Source organism: Palaemon carinicauda, chromosome 19, assembly GCF_036898095.1.
Source record: "Palaemon carinicauda isolate YSFRI2023 chromosome 19, ASM3689809v2, whole genome shotgun sequence".
NCBI lineage: Eukaryota > Metazoa > Arthropoda > Malacostraca > Decapoda > Palaemonidae > Palaemon > Palaemon carinicauda.
In genome coordinates this window covers 56041237-56061236 of record NC_090743.1, presented here as the reverse complement: position 1 = coordinate 56061236, position 20000 = coordinate 56041237, and the positions used below count along the sequence as shown (strand labels likewise).

Below are 20000 nucleotides of genomic sequence, written 5' to 3'. Positions count from 1 at the left end.
AAAAGGTTCAGTTTTCCTGAATCTTGGAACTGAATATGGCCTTCGTTTCTGGATAAGGCCATTATTTCACTAACTCTAGCTCCTGAGGCTATTGCAAACAGAAAAATGACTTTCTGTGTTAAATCCTTTAGAGTACAATCCTCATTGTCTAGGTTCGAAGCATAGTGCAAAACTTTGTCCAAAGACCACGTGATGGGCTTTGATGGGATTACTGGCTTGAGTCTACCGCATGCTTTAGGGATCTTATCAAAGATTTCACTAGAGAGGTCCACCTCAAAGGCATACAGAAGTGGTCTAGCCAGGTCCAATTTATAAGAAGTAATTGTAATAGAGGCCAGGTCTTGTTCGTGTAGGTGTATGAAGAATGCAAGACAGAAATCTATCGACATCTCTGTCGGTTTCCTTGCTTTCACGATTTTAGGTAAATTTCTCGTATGCAATTTCTCGAAAATCAAATTCTCGAACTCAATTGCTCGAAAAATAATTTCTCGAACTATCATTTACTCGAATCCCATATTTCTTGAAAACTGATAACTATTTTGTCGATAAAATTGAATGGAAAATTTTCATGTATTTCAAGGAAAAATATATCCTTTTGGCTTGACAAACACAAATGTTAGAAATTTATTGTAAATGAAGGAATGAAAAAAATATAAAGGTTATAATTTTATTTTATGTATAAAAATATTATCATTTAGAATGAAATACAGTATTAAAATTCAATCAATCAAAATGAAATGTTGTATGCTACACTTCATAGATATTCTTCGACAGGCCTCTCTTCGTCTCTTTTTATTTGCTGATTTTCACTTGTTTTAGTCTCACTCATTTTCTTTCTACTTTGTTTTTCCATACTGTATTATTTTATCTAAAGAAAATAAAGTTAATATCTTTTATGACGCAAAAGTGTGATTACAAATAAGTACGCAGTGTATCGTGCATTATATGTACGCCCGTACATACAGGACATCACAGAATGCTAATAGCCTCTTTATAAATTAGTCTTTGGGATACTTTCGATTGTGTTCGAGAAATTTACTTGTTTGTTTTCGAGTAATTGACATTCGAGAAAATGATAGTTCGAGAAATTATTTTTCTGTCAATTGAATTCGAGAAATTTACCTTCGCGCAATTGATTTCAAGAAATGTGCCTGACACCTGCTTTCACAAAGGACACCCATTTCTTCCATGATGATTCATATTGTCTCCTAGTCGAACTTGACTTGTACTCCTCGATGAAGTAAACTTTATCCTTCGAGATTCCAAACCTTTTGTTCGCTGCTAGGGCAAGAAAATCATGAGATGTAGGTTGTTGGTTCTCGAGGATGAAGCGTAGACAGTCGACTTCTGGACCAGTTGAGATAGTACTGGATTCGGCAGAGGAAACAGCTTCGGTTTCAGCTCTAGGACTAGAGGGAACCAATTGCTTTTGGGCCACTTGGGGGCCACTACTGCTGCTGTCCCTCTGAAGGATCTTAGCTTGTCGATGACTCTTAGCAGGAGATTGTTTGGTGGAAACAGGTAAATGCAATTCCACTAGTTCCAGTCGTGGGACATGGTGTCCATCGCCTCTGCTTGAGGGTCCATGTAAGGGGCTGCGTAATGAGGTAAATTCTTGTTGTCGCTCTTTGCGAAAAGGTTGATCTGCAGTTCCGGAACTTTTTCCGAGATGAATGAGAATGAGTCTGTGTCTAGGAAACATTCTGTCTCTATGGGCTTTCGCCTGGATAGAGCGTCCGCCGTCACATTGTGGAACCCTTGTAGGTGAACTGCTGATAGGTGCCATCCCTTCTTTCTTGCTAGTTAGATGATGGCTAGCATCACATAGTTGATGTGGAGTGATCTCGAGCTGTGTTGATTTAGACAATTTACTATTACTACGTTGTCCAGGACCAATCTGATGTGGATATATCTGCGAGGGGATAGTTTCTTCAACGTCAGGAAAATTGCCTTAGCTTCCAAAATTTTGATATGAAAGGTTTTGACTGCTGCGACCAATTCCCTTGCACTTTTCTGTCGTAAGAATGGCCTCTCTATCCTTCCAAGGAGGCATCCATGTGTATCACCACTGAAGATTGTGGTGGTTGCAGGGGAATTGTCCGTGCTAGGCTCTTGGCTGTTGACCACGGCCTTAACTGCGTGCACAACAAGGGGTGGAGTACTGCTCCATTTCCACCCGAGTCCATTTGTAATTAGGCTGTGGGCCCAAGGATCGAAGGTCCAGCGATCCCGAAAGTGATGCAGTCTGCCCCCTACCTGGAACCCCTCATTGCTTGGGGGGTCCTGCTGATTTGTTTCCGTGACCACGTCCTCCTTGGCTCCAAGAGAAGTTACCTCCTGGAGAACTTCTCTTAGGGCCTTTTCCTTTCTGGCTGGGGCAAAAGCCAGTTGACTGCCTCTCAAAGGTGGGGTTGAAAACTGGTGACTGGGCTACCAGTTGTTGAGGGACCATTTGGAAGGTGGTCTGAGGCATTTTGGTCATAGTCACGGCGGGGAGTTGTGCAGGTCTACGTGGTCTCCTTGCCTTTTTATTCTTGGGCTGGGGACCTCCATCCGAGGAAGATTTCTTCTTCGAGTTCATGCCCCACTTTTGGAGAAGGTTCCTGTTCTACATGGCTGCTCCTGTGGGAAAAGGTCTTTACCCCAGATGCTCGAGGTAATCAGCTTTCTTGGTTCGTGTCTGATGGTTGCTGAAGCCAAAATGAACTCTCTACAGGCTCTCCTCACTCTGAGGAAAGCATATAAGGCTTTCACAAGGGTATCCATGTGAGACTTAGCCAGGAAGATGAACTTTTCTGGGCAATTATGTTGACCTGCACTCATTTCCAGACAGTTATGATGAGAGAGGGAGGCCTCAAGTCTCTCCTTCCTCTCCTGTTCCATCCTCAGAAGATGGTCTGACAACTTCGGAAGGTTCTCATTGAACTGTTGGCCTGCTATCTGTGGATCCAACTTTAGAGACGGAGAAGGTTGGGTGGACATCCTTCCACTTCTCCTCGCAGGTAGGCAGTGCTAGAGAGAATGGCTTGCATTCCTCTAGGGTTGGGCAGGGTTTTCCCTCATCAACTGCCTTGACGGTAAAGTCTAGTACTTATTGTTACTGTTCTTGAAATATTTTATTGTTTTAATGTTAGTATTCTTAAAATATTTTATTAAAATTTATTACTTTCATATTCTGTAGTTTATTTATATCCTTATTTCTTTTCCTCACTGGGTTATTTTTGCCTGTTGGAGCCCTTGGGCTTAAAGCATCCTGCTTTTCCAACTAGGTTTGTAGCATAGTTAGTAATGATAATAATAGTGATAATGATAATAATACCTCTTTAAGGAGAATCTACTCCATTTCAGTAGTAAAAGGTAATTGCTAAGCCATGAGCCAAGTCTTTAGACTAGAGGGAGTACAATAGATATTTCTTCTTGGGTAAACAGGTTAGCAAGCTCTACAAACTCATTCAACATCACCTGTTCAAAGGGATGGAGGCAGGTCTCGCTCTCCTTCGTCCCCAATTTTGTTGCTAAAACTCAAACCCTTCCATGCCTGATTCCATATCGCTATCGTTTCAAATTGGTACCCTTTGGGATGTAGCTGATGATCCTGACATGCGTTTGTGTCTTTTGAGAGCTATCCCAAGCATACAAGGACTATTAGACAGATCCCAACTGCAGCATCGTTTCGTGAACGCGAGAAGAGCAAAGAAAAGGATTTCCAGTAATACAATTTCGTTCTGGTTGAGAAGGTTTATCTCTTGAATGCTTACCTCACCTTCCGCCAAAGAAGGCACACAAGTAAGCACTCATAATGCGACAGGTATTAGTACCTCAATAGCTTTTGAAATAAATTTCTTTGTGAAGTAGTTCTTCAGGCAGGTGTGTGGAGGTGTTAGACGACATTTACCACTTACTACTTATGGGTTGTAACCCTTGGGTTCCTAGACATGGTCTCCTTAGGGCCTGTTGTAGCTACTCAGCAGGTGGTATACCTTCCATGGCTCCCCTCGCAGGACTGGTAACTGTAAGTTGAGGTTTAGGGTTACTTATAAGCTTTTGGTGAAAGTAAAGAATGGCTGGCCTATTCATTTCCTTTCAATCTTCCCCACTGTTGGGGTACAGCATCTTAACACCACGCCAACTGGATTCGATCTCTTAGTAAGTAAGCCCAATCTACTTATAGTTATTCTTTGTTCAATCCCGGGAGTCTTTTCCCCACACTCCTTACAAGAGGGAGTGTGATGTAACCAAGTAAACCTGTAATCCTAGAATGGCTTTCAAGTTGCAGAGTTGGGAAACTCATTACCAGCTAGGTCTACTACACAGGATTCTGGCTCGAGTACAACCCTTTTAATAGCCAAGGCCGTAAAGCCCATTGGTTCTCCTGTGATTCGTGAGGTACAAAGAACCCTTAGTCTTTTAAGCAAGGAACCGTTAGAATTTTAAGCATTTAAGATGCTCGAGTCAGAGTTCCCGGGTTAAGTTTCTAGGCAGTTGAAAAGGGGATTTCCTTCCGCCAAAGGATGAGCCTCCTAGGTAAAGGACGATGGTTTGTATTTGTGCAGGAACAAATCACATATTTTCAAAGTAATATAAATTTTTCTAACAATACAAATCTGTCTCCTTTACTTAAACCTTCTTGCCATCACTAGCTCCCAAGAAAGTCCCAGGCTTCCATCTAAGTGAGTTATCAGCGAGCCGGCCCCCTCCACCGATAGATAACTAACTACATTTTGGTTATTTACACCTCATTATAATCTTAACTACCATGTTTCAGCTTTGCAGTTTTCCATTCTCCTAGGTAAAAGACAGGTTTGGATAGTTAGGAAAAATACAAATTGCTTAAAAATTTTTATATTACCTGTATTGTGATTTTTACTGTTACTATGGTTAGTTTTAATATTGTTATTATTACTCATTTTTTTATTATGAATATTAGATAGTTAACCAGGCCACAGTTGCATTTCTAAATGCATGGGTGGTTCGAGGATTTGCTTATAAATGGTAGGGGAAAGTTGGACAAACCTTACCATTATTAGACAGGTTGAGGAAACCAGGAGGAATAGTTGGAAAGTCATTTATTGGAAGCATTGGTAATGCAGTCATGATTTCAAAGGTTGTTATAAAAAAAGAGACTGGAGAGTAAGATTGATGAACAGCTGAGAGATGAACAAGCAGGATTTAGAAAAGGTAGAAGTTGCAGTGACCAAATTTTCATTTTGATACATGTACAGCAATGAGTAGAATATAGAAATATCCTTTGTTCCGTAATTGGAATACAAACCACGTTATTTATTAGGGATTATACTTTTGGTGGAGCTGAAATGTCGAGCCATTAAAATTTAGCGAGGGTTAACTGCCCACACCGCTAGTTAGCGGGGTAGGGGGGTAGCTTCCTACCACTCCCGTTCACACACCTGTGATTTAGTCACTTTACTTTTGGCTTGGATGGAGAGCGGTTGTTTCCTCTCTCCTTCCTAGCCTATTCTGGACTGCCATTAATTTTTGTCTTTTAACTTACTTTTTCCTAAACATGTATATAAAGGAAAACATTCTTAATGTTTATGTATATATATATATATATATATATATATATGTGTGTGTGTGTGTGTGTGTGTGTGTATAGAAATATCATAAGTTTCCTTTTCAGTGTTTGTGCTGTGTTTGTGATACATATACAACAACGACACTTGCGTAGATTAGCAAGGCCAGCACAGTTCCACTTTGTGGGGAATGACCTCTCCCTCTCTGGTCCATCGGTGTTCCCAGCGGCATTTAACCGTTAACTCAGCCGCCGCAGGGGAATCGTCATCGCCTGGACCCTCTTCATTCAACTATTGTCATCGCCTTTTCCCTTTTCCTACGGGAAACATGTATTTCTGAGCGAAGGGAATGTGGCCTCTCAGAAATTGACTACGGTCTTTCTCTTCTCGAGGTCGTTCACCTTTACAACAACAGTGTACTATTGAGGAAACTCCTTTCCCGTGCACGGGTTAGGTTGCTCTTCCGATTGTTTGTCTCAATTATATGTAGCGAAATATATAATTATAATTTTAACTTTTCAGCTTTTCTCCGTGGGGAACACTTCCCTTCGGAGGATCAGTGGTTCTCACTATTAGTGAATATTCTTAGCTGATTTAAATAATTGTAATTCTGCTTTTATTACAGTTACTCCGCTCCCCCCTTCTTCCGTGGATGTCGGCTGGGGAAGGAAGGGCTCAATACTTATTTTTATGTTATTCCCTCGGGGTTCCTCTTCGGAGTTCCTCCCTAGGGAATTTCTGTTAGATAATTAATTTTATTTTTTCCCAGTTAACTATGAAGTTTTTCTTCGTTCAACTAAGAGTGCCGACAAAGTAGAGCTGTTCTGTTCATGCCTGGGGAATCTGCAGTCACTGCCTTCCCTCAGAGGACATTGTCATGGGCGTCATCCCTTCTCTTAGAAGTACTCCTGTGACAACCTGACCAACACTTCAGATCATCTTAGAACGTTGAAGGAAGTTCGCCTCCAGGGGTGGGACAACTTCCCTTCCGAGGGAAAGTTTCCTCCCCAGGTATGAGGTTGTTTCTCCCTTCTGAGGGAGAACTTCCCACATCTCAATAAATTCATCGTCTCCGACTGCTGTTGCTGCCTTCACCCGACTTCTCTCCCCCCCTTGCTGAGTTTCTCTTCCTTCAGGGGCGGAGCACGGTCTTGACAAGTCTCTTCTAGGAATGCTTACCTCTCTTGTTTGCGAGAGGCTACTCATAGAGACTCCTCTTCAGAGGATCGCTACTGTTAAAGGTCAGCTTGCTGACCCACCGACCCTCATGGGTGTCATCATGGCCGTCTTCAAGTCTCTTCTACGAAGTGTTCACCTCTCGTTAGCAAGAGAGGCCACTCATAGAGACACCTCTTCGGAGGATCACGCTGCTCATCAGTTCCTGATCATCCTACCAGCAGACCTACCAGCGCAACTTTGCGCTGCAACTTAGTCCGTGGACTTCGGTCCTGGACTCTTCCTAAGGCCAGCTTGCTGGTCCACCGGCCCTCATGGGCTTCATCAGTTCCTGATCATCCTACCAGCAGACCTACCAGCGCAACCTTGCGCTGCAACTTAGTCCGTGGACTTTGGTCCTGTACTCTTCTATGGACCTTTCACGGTTGTCATCAGTGGATGTTCGCCCTTCCAAAGGGCACACCCTAGTTCCTGTTTGTCCTACCAGCTGACCTGCCAATCTACCAACACATCCTTACGCCGCTGGTAGTATTTTTGACTTCAGTCCTGGACTCTAATGCGGACCTTTTTACGGTCCGCATCAGTGGATGCTCACCCTTCCAAAAGGTATATCCCAGTTCCTGATCATCCTGCCAGCTAACTTACCGATCTACCAACACAACCTTACGCCGCTGTTAGTCCTTGGACTTCGGTCCTGGACTCTTCCATGGACCTTTACAGTCTCCATCATGGATGTTTGCCCTTCCAAAGGGCTCATCCCAGTTTCTGGTCGTCCTGCCAGCTGACCTGCCAATGTACTAGTGCTACGTTTGTGCGCGCACCAACAGTCTCCCGTGCGCGCGCCAACAGTCTTCCGTGCACGCGCCGACAGTCTTCCGTGCCCGCACGCCGACAGTCATCCACGCGCCTGCCGAAAGTCTTCCGCGCTCGGGCGCCTATGGTCTCCCATGCACGGCGATAATTTTTTCTCGCGTGCGAGCGCCAATGCTCTTAGGCGCTCGCCGACAGTATTCCGCGCGCACGCCGATTGTCTTCCACGCCCGCGCGCCGATAGTCTTCCGCGCCCGCGCACCGACGGTCATCCGCGCTCGCCGACGGTCTTCGCGTGCCGGAGCCAACGGTCTCCCGCGCACAGGCGCCAATGGTCTCCCGCGCGCGGGCGCCAACAGTCTTCCGCGCGCCGACGGCCTTCAGCACGCGTCCGCGCCAACAGTCTTCTGCGTGCGGGCGCCAACCGTCTCACACGTGAGCACCCGATGGCCTTCCGGGCGCAACGCGCGTGCGCCAGTAGTCTTGCGCGCGTGCCCAACAACAGTCTTCCGTGCGCAGGCGCCGGTGGTCTCCCACGCCGATGGTCTTCCGCACACACTTGCCAGCAGTCTCCCCGTAGTACTCTCACGCACGCACCAAACCCGTCCTTGCGCAACCAGTCAAAGGCTTCGGCGCATTCTAGGGAGAATGCACAAAACTACACAGTGCCATACTGTGCGCCAGCGTTCTTCCGCACTTTCCTGCGCCCTCCTGCACAGTTGCGGTCGTAGATCCAATGCGCCAGCTCTTGCCAAAGAGTCAGTGCTCGCAGATCCAATGCGCCAGCTCTTGCCTAAGAGCCAGTGCTTGCCTGCTCTCCAGGCAGAAATTGAGCACCAGCATCATCCTGTGGGCCTTCGCTCCAGTACTCTCCTACACACTCGCGCAATAGGCAGTAAAAAGGAATAAAACTTTTTGGACAGGTCACCATTGCCCCATTCCTCCCCGCAAACACATAACATTGCCACTGGGAAAAGAGGAAAAAGGCTCCACAGAAGGATTCAAGATCCCGATGATTCCATCTTACAAGGGAAATCAAAACGGGGAATCCTTGGTCCCTGTCTCTTCTGAAGTTTCTTTTTTCCTTTACAGACTACCATCAGCAAACAGGAAAGCATCAACAGTCTGATCTCTAGATCACTGTTTGCCGATGGCTAGTTCACGGTTTACTGATCGCTAGGTCGGCGTTCTGGGTCGCCGATCACCAGAACGCCAATTGCTAGGTCAACGCTGATCTTTGACATCTAGTCCCTCCAATGACTAACGATCTCCGATTGCTAGCGTTCCAATCACCGATTGCTAGTCAGTAACCAGTCATCAGCTTGCTGATCACTAGATCACCGATGGCCAGCTCATCTTTCTTCGATCATTGAACTCAGCTCGCTGATCTCTGACCAGCCCATCTTCAGCTTGCTCACCTCTGACCAACCAGGGGGGACCATAATCAGCTTGCTGATCTCTAACTCACCATCGGCTCACAGACCACCGATTCACTGATCATCGGCAATTCACCAGTACTTCGTGACTCGAACTTACTAGTCAACCTCCTCCTGTAGTTTCCTAGATGAGAAGGTATACAACATACTTCTCGCTACTGGCCATTCGCCATCACACTAAAGTGATCAGCAAACGTTATACAACCCTCATCAACGGCTTGTCGACAGGGAACTATTTGTAAGCACTCTCCAAGTGCATAGTCACGATGATACCCAACTGTTAACCATTGATTAACATTCGCCAGATTGATTGTATTCTAAGAAATAGCATCAATCCCATCAGGGCGCATGGTAAGGCTAAGCGTTGCCTTCCTTCTGTTAGTTAAAGGAATTCTCTCTAAGAGAAGAATTCTTACACTGGGTATCGCGTCTGATCCTTTACGACACGAGTCAAGACTCCAGCATCGACAATCTTCCATACAAAAGGATCCGCAAGGAACTGTCCCTTTGGGTCAATGTCCACACCATGTTGGAATTCGAACAAGGGCCAAGACCTCAGGTCTTCATTTGCACACTGTACCTAAAGGACACTTACTCCCAGGTCCAAACCATTCATCTAGGAAGGTTGGAAGATTCAGTCTAGACAAACAAGAAGGACCAGTTCAGGGCATTGTGCTTCGGTCTTAACACTACACCCATCCTGGTCTCACAGGATCGGCTTCTGTCTCCTCCGTTTTGGAACGAATGACTGACCTTAGCAGACTCGGTGGCAACCTTGCATTAACACTGGAACTTCTGAAGTCTTTTTACCAAGATCCAGTGATCAGGGTAAACCTGCGGAAGTCTTCCCTACTTCCCTCCCGGAAGACTGGTGTATCTGGGAATGATTCTAGACACCAATCTCCACAAAACCTTCGAGCATCTACAGAGCAGCATAACATTCTCATCCTTCCCCACCCCTCGGACTTGAGGTTGTGCTTAGAACGCATCAAAAGAAGAGAGGAGGGACCATAGTGCTGCACCACACGACCTCAGCACTCTGGACAGAGTCCGAAAGTACCTTCACTTAAATCTCTTAAGAGGTGAAGGCTAACTTTCTGGTCCTTCAGCAGCCTCATCGGTTCCTAACAGACCACTCAGTGATGTGATGGATGACATACCACACACGATATAGAGACTCACATCGACAAGCAAGAAGGAACTTGTTCGTAGCCTCTTCCCATTTAACAGTATAAACACTAAGATGGGCCAAAGTCTGTTCGGTACCACTATCAGCCTGCTTCATTCCAGACTAGAAGAACGTGATTGGCCACAATCTGCGCACAGCATCTCAGATAAGGTATACGGGGTCCTCCAACTAGGGATCTGTTTGCAACGCTCCTGAATCTCAGGCTGCTATTGCTCCCCAGCCCTAGACCCCAAGGCTCTTTGGCAACAACGGTGGGTACAACAATGACGTTTACGTCTCGTGCCTGTTTTATCTGGAGAAGGACTCTTAAGAAGGCTAGAACATCGGTCAACCTCTCAAGGACTCTCCTAGCTCTGCTATGGCATTATGCAGAGAGGTTTCCAAACCTTTTGCAGCTCCTGATAGAGTCTCCAAGAGAACCCTCTCCAGATCACAGACAACCCACTTCGACACCTACCACAAGCTATAGCTTTGCTATGATTGTACGCCTGGAGACTACCCAATACCTCTTTTGCAAAAAGGTTGACTTGATATCTGAGGAATTCCTCAGCATCAGTCTACCAGGCAGTATAATGTCTTGTGTGGTTGGTGTCATGTGAAAGTGCCTCTCTCCACTCGATACCTCGATTCCAGCAATAGCGGAATCCTCGAGTATATACAAGAGGAAACGACCCCCTTTTCAATTTTGACAGTTAAAGATGATCACTCAACCTTGATCTTTCACCTTCAAACTGAAAGAAAGGGATACCCTCTCATCGATAGACTTTTCCTAACTCATACGGACTTACAACTTGCCTTTCCCCAGTCGGAATTGAGACCTTCCTCTCAGAACATGGTTCAAATTCTCCGATCTCTAAAGAGACCTTCTTATGTTCCACTTCACCAGGCAACAAATTTTCTCCTGATTCAAGAACCTAATGTTCCTACACACCCAGACAGCAACCATACGAGTCAAGGAACTTCATGGTCTCTCTTTCGACATAGCCCATTATTGAGAAGGGTGAAAGACAATGTTCAGTTTCGTCCCTGAGTATGTCTCCAGACACAGTCTCCAGAGGTGACGGATCTCACACAAGTCTCCAATCGGTAACGGACGATCCAGATCATCCGTTACTGTACCCAGGGTAAGGTATGAGACTTTACCTAAAGAAAACGGCAACAGCCCACCTTCTCTTGTCATCAGCACTGGGAGAGACTAGAGGAGGATCACCGAAACATCATCTCGACATAACAACTCATAGTGTTAGGGGCATACTTCTTAGCAGATTACTCTGTGACGCAGGTTTTACAAGAAAGGATGTGAATGCTCCAGGTGACTTTCACAACCTTTCTCCTGCAAGACGTGACCCACAGGAACTCGATACGATCTCTATCGGTCCGGTGGTGGCTGCACAAGAGCTGGTTGTATACCTCAAGCTCCTTATTGGACAAGTAGCAGAAGGTTGAGGGCACTGTTACCCGGTTTTAGTCTGCATAGATGAAAAGATTTGACTGGCTCTTATTCTTTTCTTCCTACCCTCTCGTGGGGAAAGCAGCATCCTGGGTCTTCTGCATAAGCTGACCTCAAATCACTGCAGGTAAACCATGCTCCCCTGTGTACCTAGTATTAAGCTAATACTGTTGCGTCCCCATACCCTGGCGAGGTGGTATTGGGAAAGTCTTGGTTACATCAGGTTTTTCCTACATAGACTCGGAATAACTTTACCTAGACAGACCCACTTCTGCATGTCTCAACACAACTTGTGTAGGCCATGGAACTTGCGTAGCAAGGTTTTAGCGAGGGCAGGGACTCCTTATTTTTTAGTACTAACATACTCAGATAAGGAGCCCCCAGGCAAAGCCAAAAGCCAGATTGGCAGGGACGTCCACCCTTCCTAATAAATAGCGTGGTTTGTATTCCAGTTACGGAACAAATAACAAATTCGTAGATAATTTGTATTTTTCCTAACTATACAAACCTTAGCTATTTATACAAACTTGCCCACCATCCTTATCCCCCTTGAAGTCCTACCTCCAAGCAAAGTGACCAAATCACAGGTGTGTGAACGGGAGTGATAGCAAGCTACCCCCCTCTACTCCCGTTAACTAGCAGTGTGGGTAGTTAACCCTCGCTAAATTATAATGGCTCATCATTTCAGCTCCGCCAAAAGTATAACCCCTAATAAATAGCTAAGGTTTGTATAGTTAGAAAAAATATAAATTATTTACGAATTTGTCATTTTGAAGGCATTTGTGGACTATAAAAAAGCCTTTAATAGTGTGCACTGGCCAATTTTGTGGAGAGTCCTGCGTTATTATAGAATTCCTCTTAAATATGTAAATTTGATTAAGTCTGTTCATGAGCATAGCAACTATCAAATGAATTTTCAGTGAATAGCGGAGTACTCTTAGGGAATGTGTTGTCACCTATGTTGTTAATCCGCCTCATTGATTTTGTAATGCGTAGAACAGTCAGAGATGGTGGAGAAGGATTGGACTGGATAGGTGATTGCAGTTTAGCAGATCTAGAGTATGCTGATGATGCTGTCCTTGTTAGCAGAACACCACAGCATTTGCAATGCTTGCTTACCAAAATGCATGAAATACCACATGAGGTTGGGATGAAGATAAATAGAAGAAAGACAGAGATTATAAGAACGGAGTATACATTGGAAGATGAAATATCATTGGAAGGAGAAAGGATTAATGAGGTAAAATCATTCAAGTATTCAGGAAGATTGAAAAAAGCAAATCAGACAATGGCTAGGTTAAGTAAAATTTGGAAATCAAATTGCCTGAAATTACATATAAAAATCAGACTATATATCAGTTTAGTGAGATCGGTGTTACTCTATGGATATGAGTCATGGTATGACAATGAAACAATCTCCAATAGATTTAGTTGATTTGAGAACAAAGCCCTCAGAAGGATATTGGGAGTTGAATGGCAGGACAGGATTAGAAATGAAACTATAAGAGAGATTACTCGAGTACCATATGTGGATGAGATCATGATGAGGGGTAGATAGAGATGGTTTTGGCATGCTCTTCGCACTCCCCAAGAGAGATTAGTTCAACAAACGTACATCAGGGCTCCACAAGGCACTAGAAGAGTTGGAAGACCCAGGCCTACATAGCTGAGGACTATGAAGTGCCAAGTAGGAGATGATGTATGGAGAAGTATTGAATTGAAAGCTCAAGATAGAGACGACTGGCAAAATCTAACAGAGGCCTTTTGCGTCAATAGGCGTAGGAGATGATGATGATGATGAATATTTTATAATTGCTGTAATAGTTTGATTATTAACTACACTTTTATCATAATTTTGATAATAGTGTTAGGGAAGAATTTATCATGTAAAGTAAAACCCTTTTGGTTGATAGTAATTCCTAATGTAATTTGCTATACTGTAGTATAAATTTGAACCTTCATTTCCTAGTACTGTACTCAAACCTCATTTTCAACAGACCCGGTGCTTGACGTGTCATGGCGATGGGTGGTACACAGACTCCTCAGGATACAAAGATCGCTGTTTCTACTGCCAGTCCTCTACTCATGGGCATGGTCGTCAGGACTGCCTTAAGTGCAATGCAAAGGGACGTGTTGCTTGCCCTCCATGTGACAGTTACGGTCAAATACGATGCTTTATCCGTCTGACTATTACATGGTAAGTTCAGTTTGTTTGTCAGCTGTTTAGTTATGTTAGATAGGGTGAGTAATAATTTAATATACTGTACATTACTCAAACTGAAAATCGTACTTCAATCAACATTGAAACTGTGATTAGAAATGCTGTACAGGTATAAAGATTTTTTTATTTAAATTTTAGAGGGTTGTCTTTTTATGTTGCAAGGCTGGTGGTAATTTTTTTTCTAATAGTGGATTGGCATTTGTTCTAACACTAAATACAAATCTTTTCGATATTTAAAGGGACTATACTTTCAGTGAAGCTGGATGACTAGCCATAAGACGTTTTAGCAAGGTTTAACTAACCCCCCCCCCCCCCGCTAGTTAGCAGGGGGTAGGGGGTAGCCTTATACCCTGGTCACTCAAACACTAGTATTGTCTTGCCACTTCTACTTTTGGCTCGGCCGAGAATGAACATTAGTACTCCGCCTCTCCAACCTTTTCAACTTTCCATTTAACTAATTCTTTCTTTTTCGCTTTTTCTTTTATAGGTATGCTTGTTGTTTCTTCTTGCCGTCCACCATGCGGACCTGTCTGGGACCTGAAGGATGCTCCTGTGGGACCTTCATGTCCTCTGCCAAGACAGACCCCCATTCATTGCGTCCGGCCTGCCAAGGACAGCATTGTGATCAGGATCGCACATGCGATGAAAGACAGGAGTGGTCTTCCTCCCAGTGAGAGAGATTTTGGCGTTGGCTCAAGAAGAAGCCCAAGAGAGATTCTTTGCCTTTAGGGTATTCCTTGAAGTCGAAGAAACCTCAGACTTCTTCCTTGACACCCCCCCCCCCCCACCCAATCTCTTCACAAAGCTACAGTACTGCCCGATCGGTATCTTCTTGATATCGGTCTATCAGGAGTGTTGACCAGTTAATGCAAAGTCAACCCCGGGGTTCAAGGTATGGTGCTTTTTCCCTTAGAGAAGCAGCTCCACCCCTTCCCTTTGGGGGAACCTTTTCTCATTCTAACTTCTTGCTGGTTTTGGATGTAGATGGTCCGCTTTCAAAGCAGTTGCTGATGGAGCTTCTACAGCTGGGTGCTGAGAGGAAACGAACTCCGGCCTTTTCAGAGGTAGAAGTTCCTACACCGTGGAGTGCTGAGGTCGACATCCTGCCGCTGACCAAGTTTTGCTTTCGCCTCTGCATGCACCTGCTGCTGCCACCCAAGACAGCGTTCTCCACCCTCCACCCCACCCTCTAAGCCTGCTCAGTCTGTGGGGGAGAGCAAAGAACTAGGCATGTTACTGCTTCTCCGAGGGGTAACCTCTCTTGTTAGCAAGTGAGGCCCTCCCTGAAGCTTCACTACAGAGACCTTCCAGACGTCGCTCTGCCTCTTCTCTGTCATTCCCCAGCTCTTCGGAGTGTGACTTCCATGCCGAGGATTACCTTCGATGAACCCAGTGCCCTCACTTGCCACATCATCACCGACCTACTGCCAACAACAAAAGCCCTCACCATCACAGGGATTGCTTCCCTACCTTGTTGAGGTAACATGGTCCACGCCGTCCTTCCTGACGTTCACCTTTGCTCTTCGTCATGAAGCAACGTTACAATGATTCCAGGGAACGATGATCTTCTCACCACTTGTCAGCTCGTGATCGCCTTTTTCCAGCTTGTGATTGTCACTCGCCAGCTCATGCTCAACACTCACCAGCGAGTGATCGTCACTCGCCAGCTCGTGACCGTCACTTGCCATCGAGTGATTGTCACTCGCCAGCGAGTGCATGCCGTTCGCCAGCTCATGGTTATCACTATTCAGCTCATGCTTGACACTCACCAGCTCGTGATCGTCACTCGCCAGCTCGTGATCGTCACTCGCCAGCTCGTGATCGTCACTCGCCAGCTCGTGCATGCCGTTCGCCAGCTCATGATCATTACTAGCCAGCTCGTGTTCGCTGTTTGCCAGCTCATGTTCGTTACTAGCCACCTTATGCTCACTGTTTGCCGGCTTGTGATTGTTACTCACCAGCGAGCATCGGTCGCCCGGTTCCCTTCCCTGCCACATAGAAGGAACCTACGAGGATGCATATCTCTACTGCTGCAGGTTCTCTTGCTCGCTCTTCAAAGATGGAGTGAAAGGCTATGCCAGTGCCTATCCAGCAAGGATGACATTTAAACAACTAAAATTAAATGAGAACAAAACTGAATTCATGGTGGTGGGAAAGAGAAACAGCGTGAGAAACTTGGGTGATATTCAAATGAACATAATTAATGACTCGGTGCCGATATCTAGTAAAGTTTGAGATCTAGGCGTATTTCTTGACTCTAAATGCCCAAATAAATAATGTAATTAAAACTGCTGGTTATCATCTAAGAAATATTGCATTTATAAAAACGTACCTGGACGAAAATTCTGTAAAGAAACTTGTGATAAACTGTGTTATTACCAGGATTGACTACTCCAACTCTATTTATTACAATTTACCAAAAGTGCAACTTTAGAAATTACAAAACATAATAAACAGAGGAGCAAGACTGATAAAATGTGTCCCACCTAGAGAAAGGATCACCCCTATACTAATTGATTTACACTGGCTGCCGGTTTAAGCGAGAATTGAATTTAGAATATGTACAATAACCCACCAAGTTATCAGAACCAGGCAGCCAAAATTCTTAAGAGAACTGCTACATATTGCGCAGCCAACAAATCGTGTCAACACAAGAATAGTTACAGATGGCTTCAAACTGTTGGAACCTAGATTTATGTCTGCTTTAGGCTCCAGAGCCTTTAAATATGCGGCCCCAAGACTATATAACAAGCTCCCATGAAACATTCGAATGATTGAAGACATTAAGGCTTTCAAGAGGAAACTGAAGACTTTCTTATTTTATGAGTCCTTCGACAGTGACGTTAACAGTAAATGAACAATACGTGATGTGAAATGTTAAATTACTCTGAACGAACAAGGTAAAATGACAGTGGAGGTCCTGTAGAGAGTGGGGTTCCCCTGCTGTATGGGACCAGAAAAGCAGCCATCAAAGTAAAGTGAAAGTGAAAGTAAGAGAGCTCACTCTCTTTCTTGTCAGGTACCAAAATCATGACCTGCGGCAGCACCTTTTTTAAGATGACAGACCTCTTCTAGAGGGAAGGGACCCTCTAGACCATTGCTTCTGGACATTGCCTAAGAACTCCATGGCCAGAGTGGCACGACAGTTTCAAGAGAGGTCGCACAGTAACTCCCTGTCAGCAACAGGGTCGTCAGCAAGCAACATTCCCTCGGCTTCAACCGTTGACGACCTCGACTTCAACCGTTGACGACCTCGACCCACCCTGGGCTCCTATGAGTGAGAGCTTGGAGGTGGAGGATGACCAGGACTACAATGACATCTTTCTCTCCAGTTCGGCCAGTCCTAAATATTCGGAAGCAGAGTAGGAGGAGTTGGAGTACGCCTTCTGGCAGGTTTGGACCTGCAGGAGAGCCATCAACGATAGCCGACCCTACCATGGCCCCTCAGGAGGGTAAGGACACAGTCCTTGACCATGTCTACAGGACCCAACGACCTCTCAAGGCCAGTGCAGCATTGCGCTGGTGAAAGGGGTTGAAGGGTGCCAGGAGGAAGGCATTCTCTCAAATCGCTGGCTCTTCTAGCTCTCTTCATGCAAGCTTGTCCTCTAAACTCCTTCCGCTGCGCTGCCGTTTGTGCAACAGAAGAGATATTACTCGGTCTCGGACGAGCCTCCTCCGGCCTTGCCTCTAGATCCTTCGATAGAGGCACTCTCCAGGAAGGTCTCTTTCGAGAGACTTGCTAGGCTCTCGGTCACCTTCTCCGTGTCAGAGATCCTAAACATGGAAAAGGTCTACGAGGAAATCGATGGAAAGTTCTTTTGTCGGGTACCTGGACCAACTAAGTTTTTCTCCCACCAGGTGGTCAACTTGTGGGCGAAAGCTATACTTAAGCAAAGGGACTCGGTGATTAAGAGGTTTCATCCACAAGTCCCCCCTGGTAGAGGTGATGAGACGCAGGAACTCTACTTTAGATGGCTCTTCCCTTTTCAGGGAATGTTGGAGGAAGTAAGTCCAATCAGGACTCCCTTCTCCATAGGACCTTGACATCACAGTCCTTTGGTACAGCTCCTCAGAAGAAGAAGTAGCCGCAGACCACCAAACCGCTGACAAGTAGGACGTCAAGATCCTTAAAGAAGGTGTTAAGAAAGCCCTTTCCCATCCAATATCTGAAGATCTTCAATTCCTCCTGTGGAGGAAGAGGGAGCAGAGGGAGTGGCGGGCGTTGCCTCCGCAAGGATGGGCGATCCTCCTGCTTATCCATCAGTGGGAGGATACCTGCAATGCCGCTGGTAGTGGTGGCTGCAGCACTGGGCAATACCATGGATAATCTCCGTGATTCATTTAGGGTATCGCATCCCATTCATTCAATCTCTCCCTCCACTGACTCTGAATCTAGTACCATCAAGCTCCTATGCAAAGCAATCCACAAAGGAGCTGGGCTTTCATGTTGAAATCCAAACCATGCTGGAGAAGGATGCTCTCCAAAAGGTCTTCGACGGATCCCTAGACTTCTTCAGTTGACTCTCTCTTGTGAAAAAGGCGTCTGGATGCTGAAGACCCGTCATTGACCTCTCAGGTGTGAACAAGTTTGTCCTGCAAACTCCGTTCAGCATGGAGATAGCAGACACAGTCAGACATGCGGTAAGATCACAAGACTTCATGTGCACACTGGAGGTCAAGGACACCCTTCCAGATCCCAGTCCATTCGTCTTCAAGGAAGTACCTAAGGATCGTACACAACAACAGACAATACCAGCTTAAGGTGCTGTGCTTCGATCTTTCCAGAGCCCCTCAGGTCTTCACGATTATGTTCCCCCAGTTTCATCTTGGGCTCACAGGATCGGCACCCATCTCTTGAGAAACCTTGACGATTGGCTGATCCTAGTAGACTCAGTGGTAACCTTTCCTCAACACCGAGACAGACTTCTCACGTTTTACCAAGATCTGGGGATTGTGTTAAATCTCAAGAAGTCATCTCTGCTTCCCTCACAAACCTCCGGGAAGTTTTCTCATCAGATCACAGGATACAGAGATTGAGGAAGGTAGCAAGCCCCTTCCTCAGACGAGAAGACCTTCCAGCCCAGCAGTGGTTGCATCTCCTAGGTCACCTATTATCCTTGGCCAGTCTCATGCTCAATGGCTGGCTCAGAATTTCATCTCTTCAGTGATGGCTAAAATCTAGGTGGAATCAACCCAGCGACTCCCCCGATACATTGGTCCCCATGGGACAAAGAGCAGATTGATCTCCTACGGTGAGTGGCAGACGAGAACCTCCTCAGAGGGGTCGACCTTCTCATACCTCCCCCAGAATTAATGCTCTTTTCAGATGCATAAAAAAAAGGGTGGGGTCCTACATGCTGCACCACACGGCATCCGGGCTCTGGTCAGAGCACATAAATTTTCAAGAGGTTAGGACAGCCTTCCTAGCCCTCCAACAGTTCCAGCATTTTCTGGCAGGTCACTCTGTGGTGTGGACAAGCAATAACACCCTAGTAGTGACTTATGTAAACAAACAAGACGGTACCTTTTCATAACCCCTACCATTTAGCAGTGTAGATGCTAAATTGGACAAAAGACAACTCAGTGTCCTCTTTCAGCCCATTTTCTTCCAGGCAAATGGAATGTGCTCGCGGACAGTCTGAGTAGAGCGACTCAGATAGTGTGCTCCGAGCGGTCTTTTGATCGTCTAGTAACACCATGTGGGGTTCCCCAACAGTGGATCTGTTCATGACATCCATGAACTAAATGCTCCTGCTGTACTGCTCCCCAGTCCCAAATCCTCAGGCTCTCTGGCAAGAAGCATTCCAACAACGGTGGAATAACATCAACGTTTATGCCTTCCCTTGTTTTGTCTGGTAAGAAGAGTACTCAACAAAACCAGAACATCCAAGAACCTCTCTATGACCCTCATAGCTACGCTATGGCTTCATGCAGAATGGTTCCCGGACCTTCTGCAACTCCTGAAGGAGATCCTGAGAGAATTCCCTCCGCGATACAATCTACTCAAACAGGCACATATGAATATCTTTTATAAAGCCATAGCTTTCCTACGACTCAAGGCCTGAAGGTGAATTTTTTCCCCCAAACAGGAGTGCAGTAAGGGGCAGGGATTTGAGAGCAGAAAACAGAATCAGAGGGTAACTTCTTCATTACGACTCCGTCCACATTTGATGAGTAACTGCCTCAT

The 20000-nt window shown here is 45.5% G+C and overlaps 1 protein-coding gene across 1 annotated transcript in view; it reads left to right on the top strand.

Annotated features, from left to right (window-relative positions):
• The window catches only part of LOC137658645 (protein SSUH2 homolog), a 645191-nt gene that overhangs the window by 606312 nt on the left and 18879 nt on the right, over positions 1-20000 (top strand). The window contains exon 5 of the mRNA XM_068393590.1: positions 13590-13789. Within this exon, the coding sequence (XP_068249691.1) occupies positions 13590-13789 (200 nt within the window). The remainder of the gene's footprint in view (positions 1-13589; positions 13790-20000) is intronic.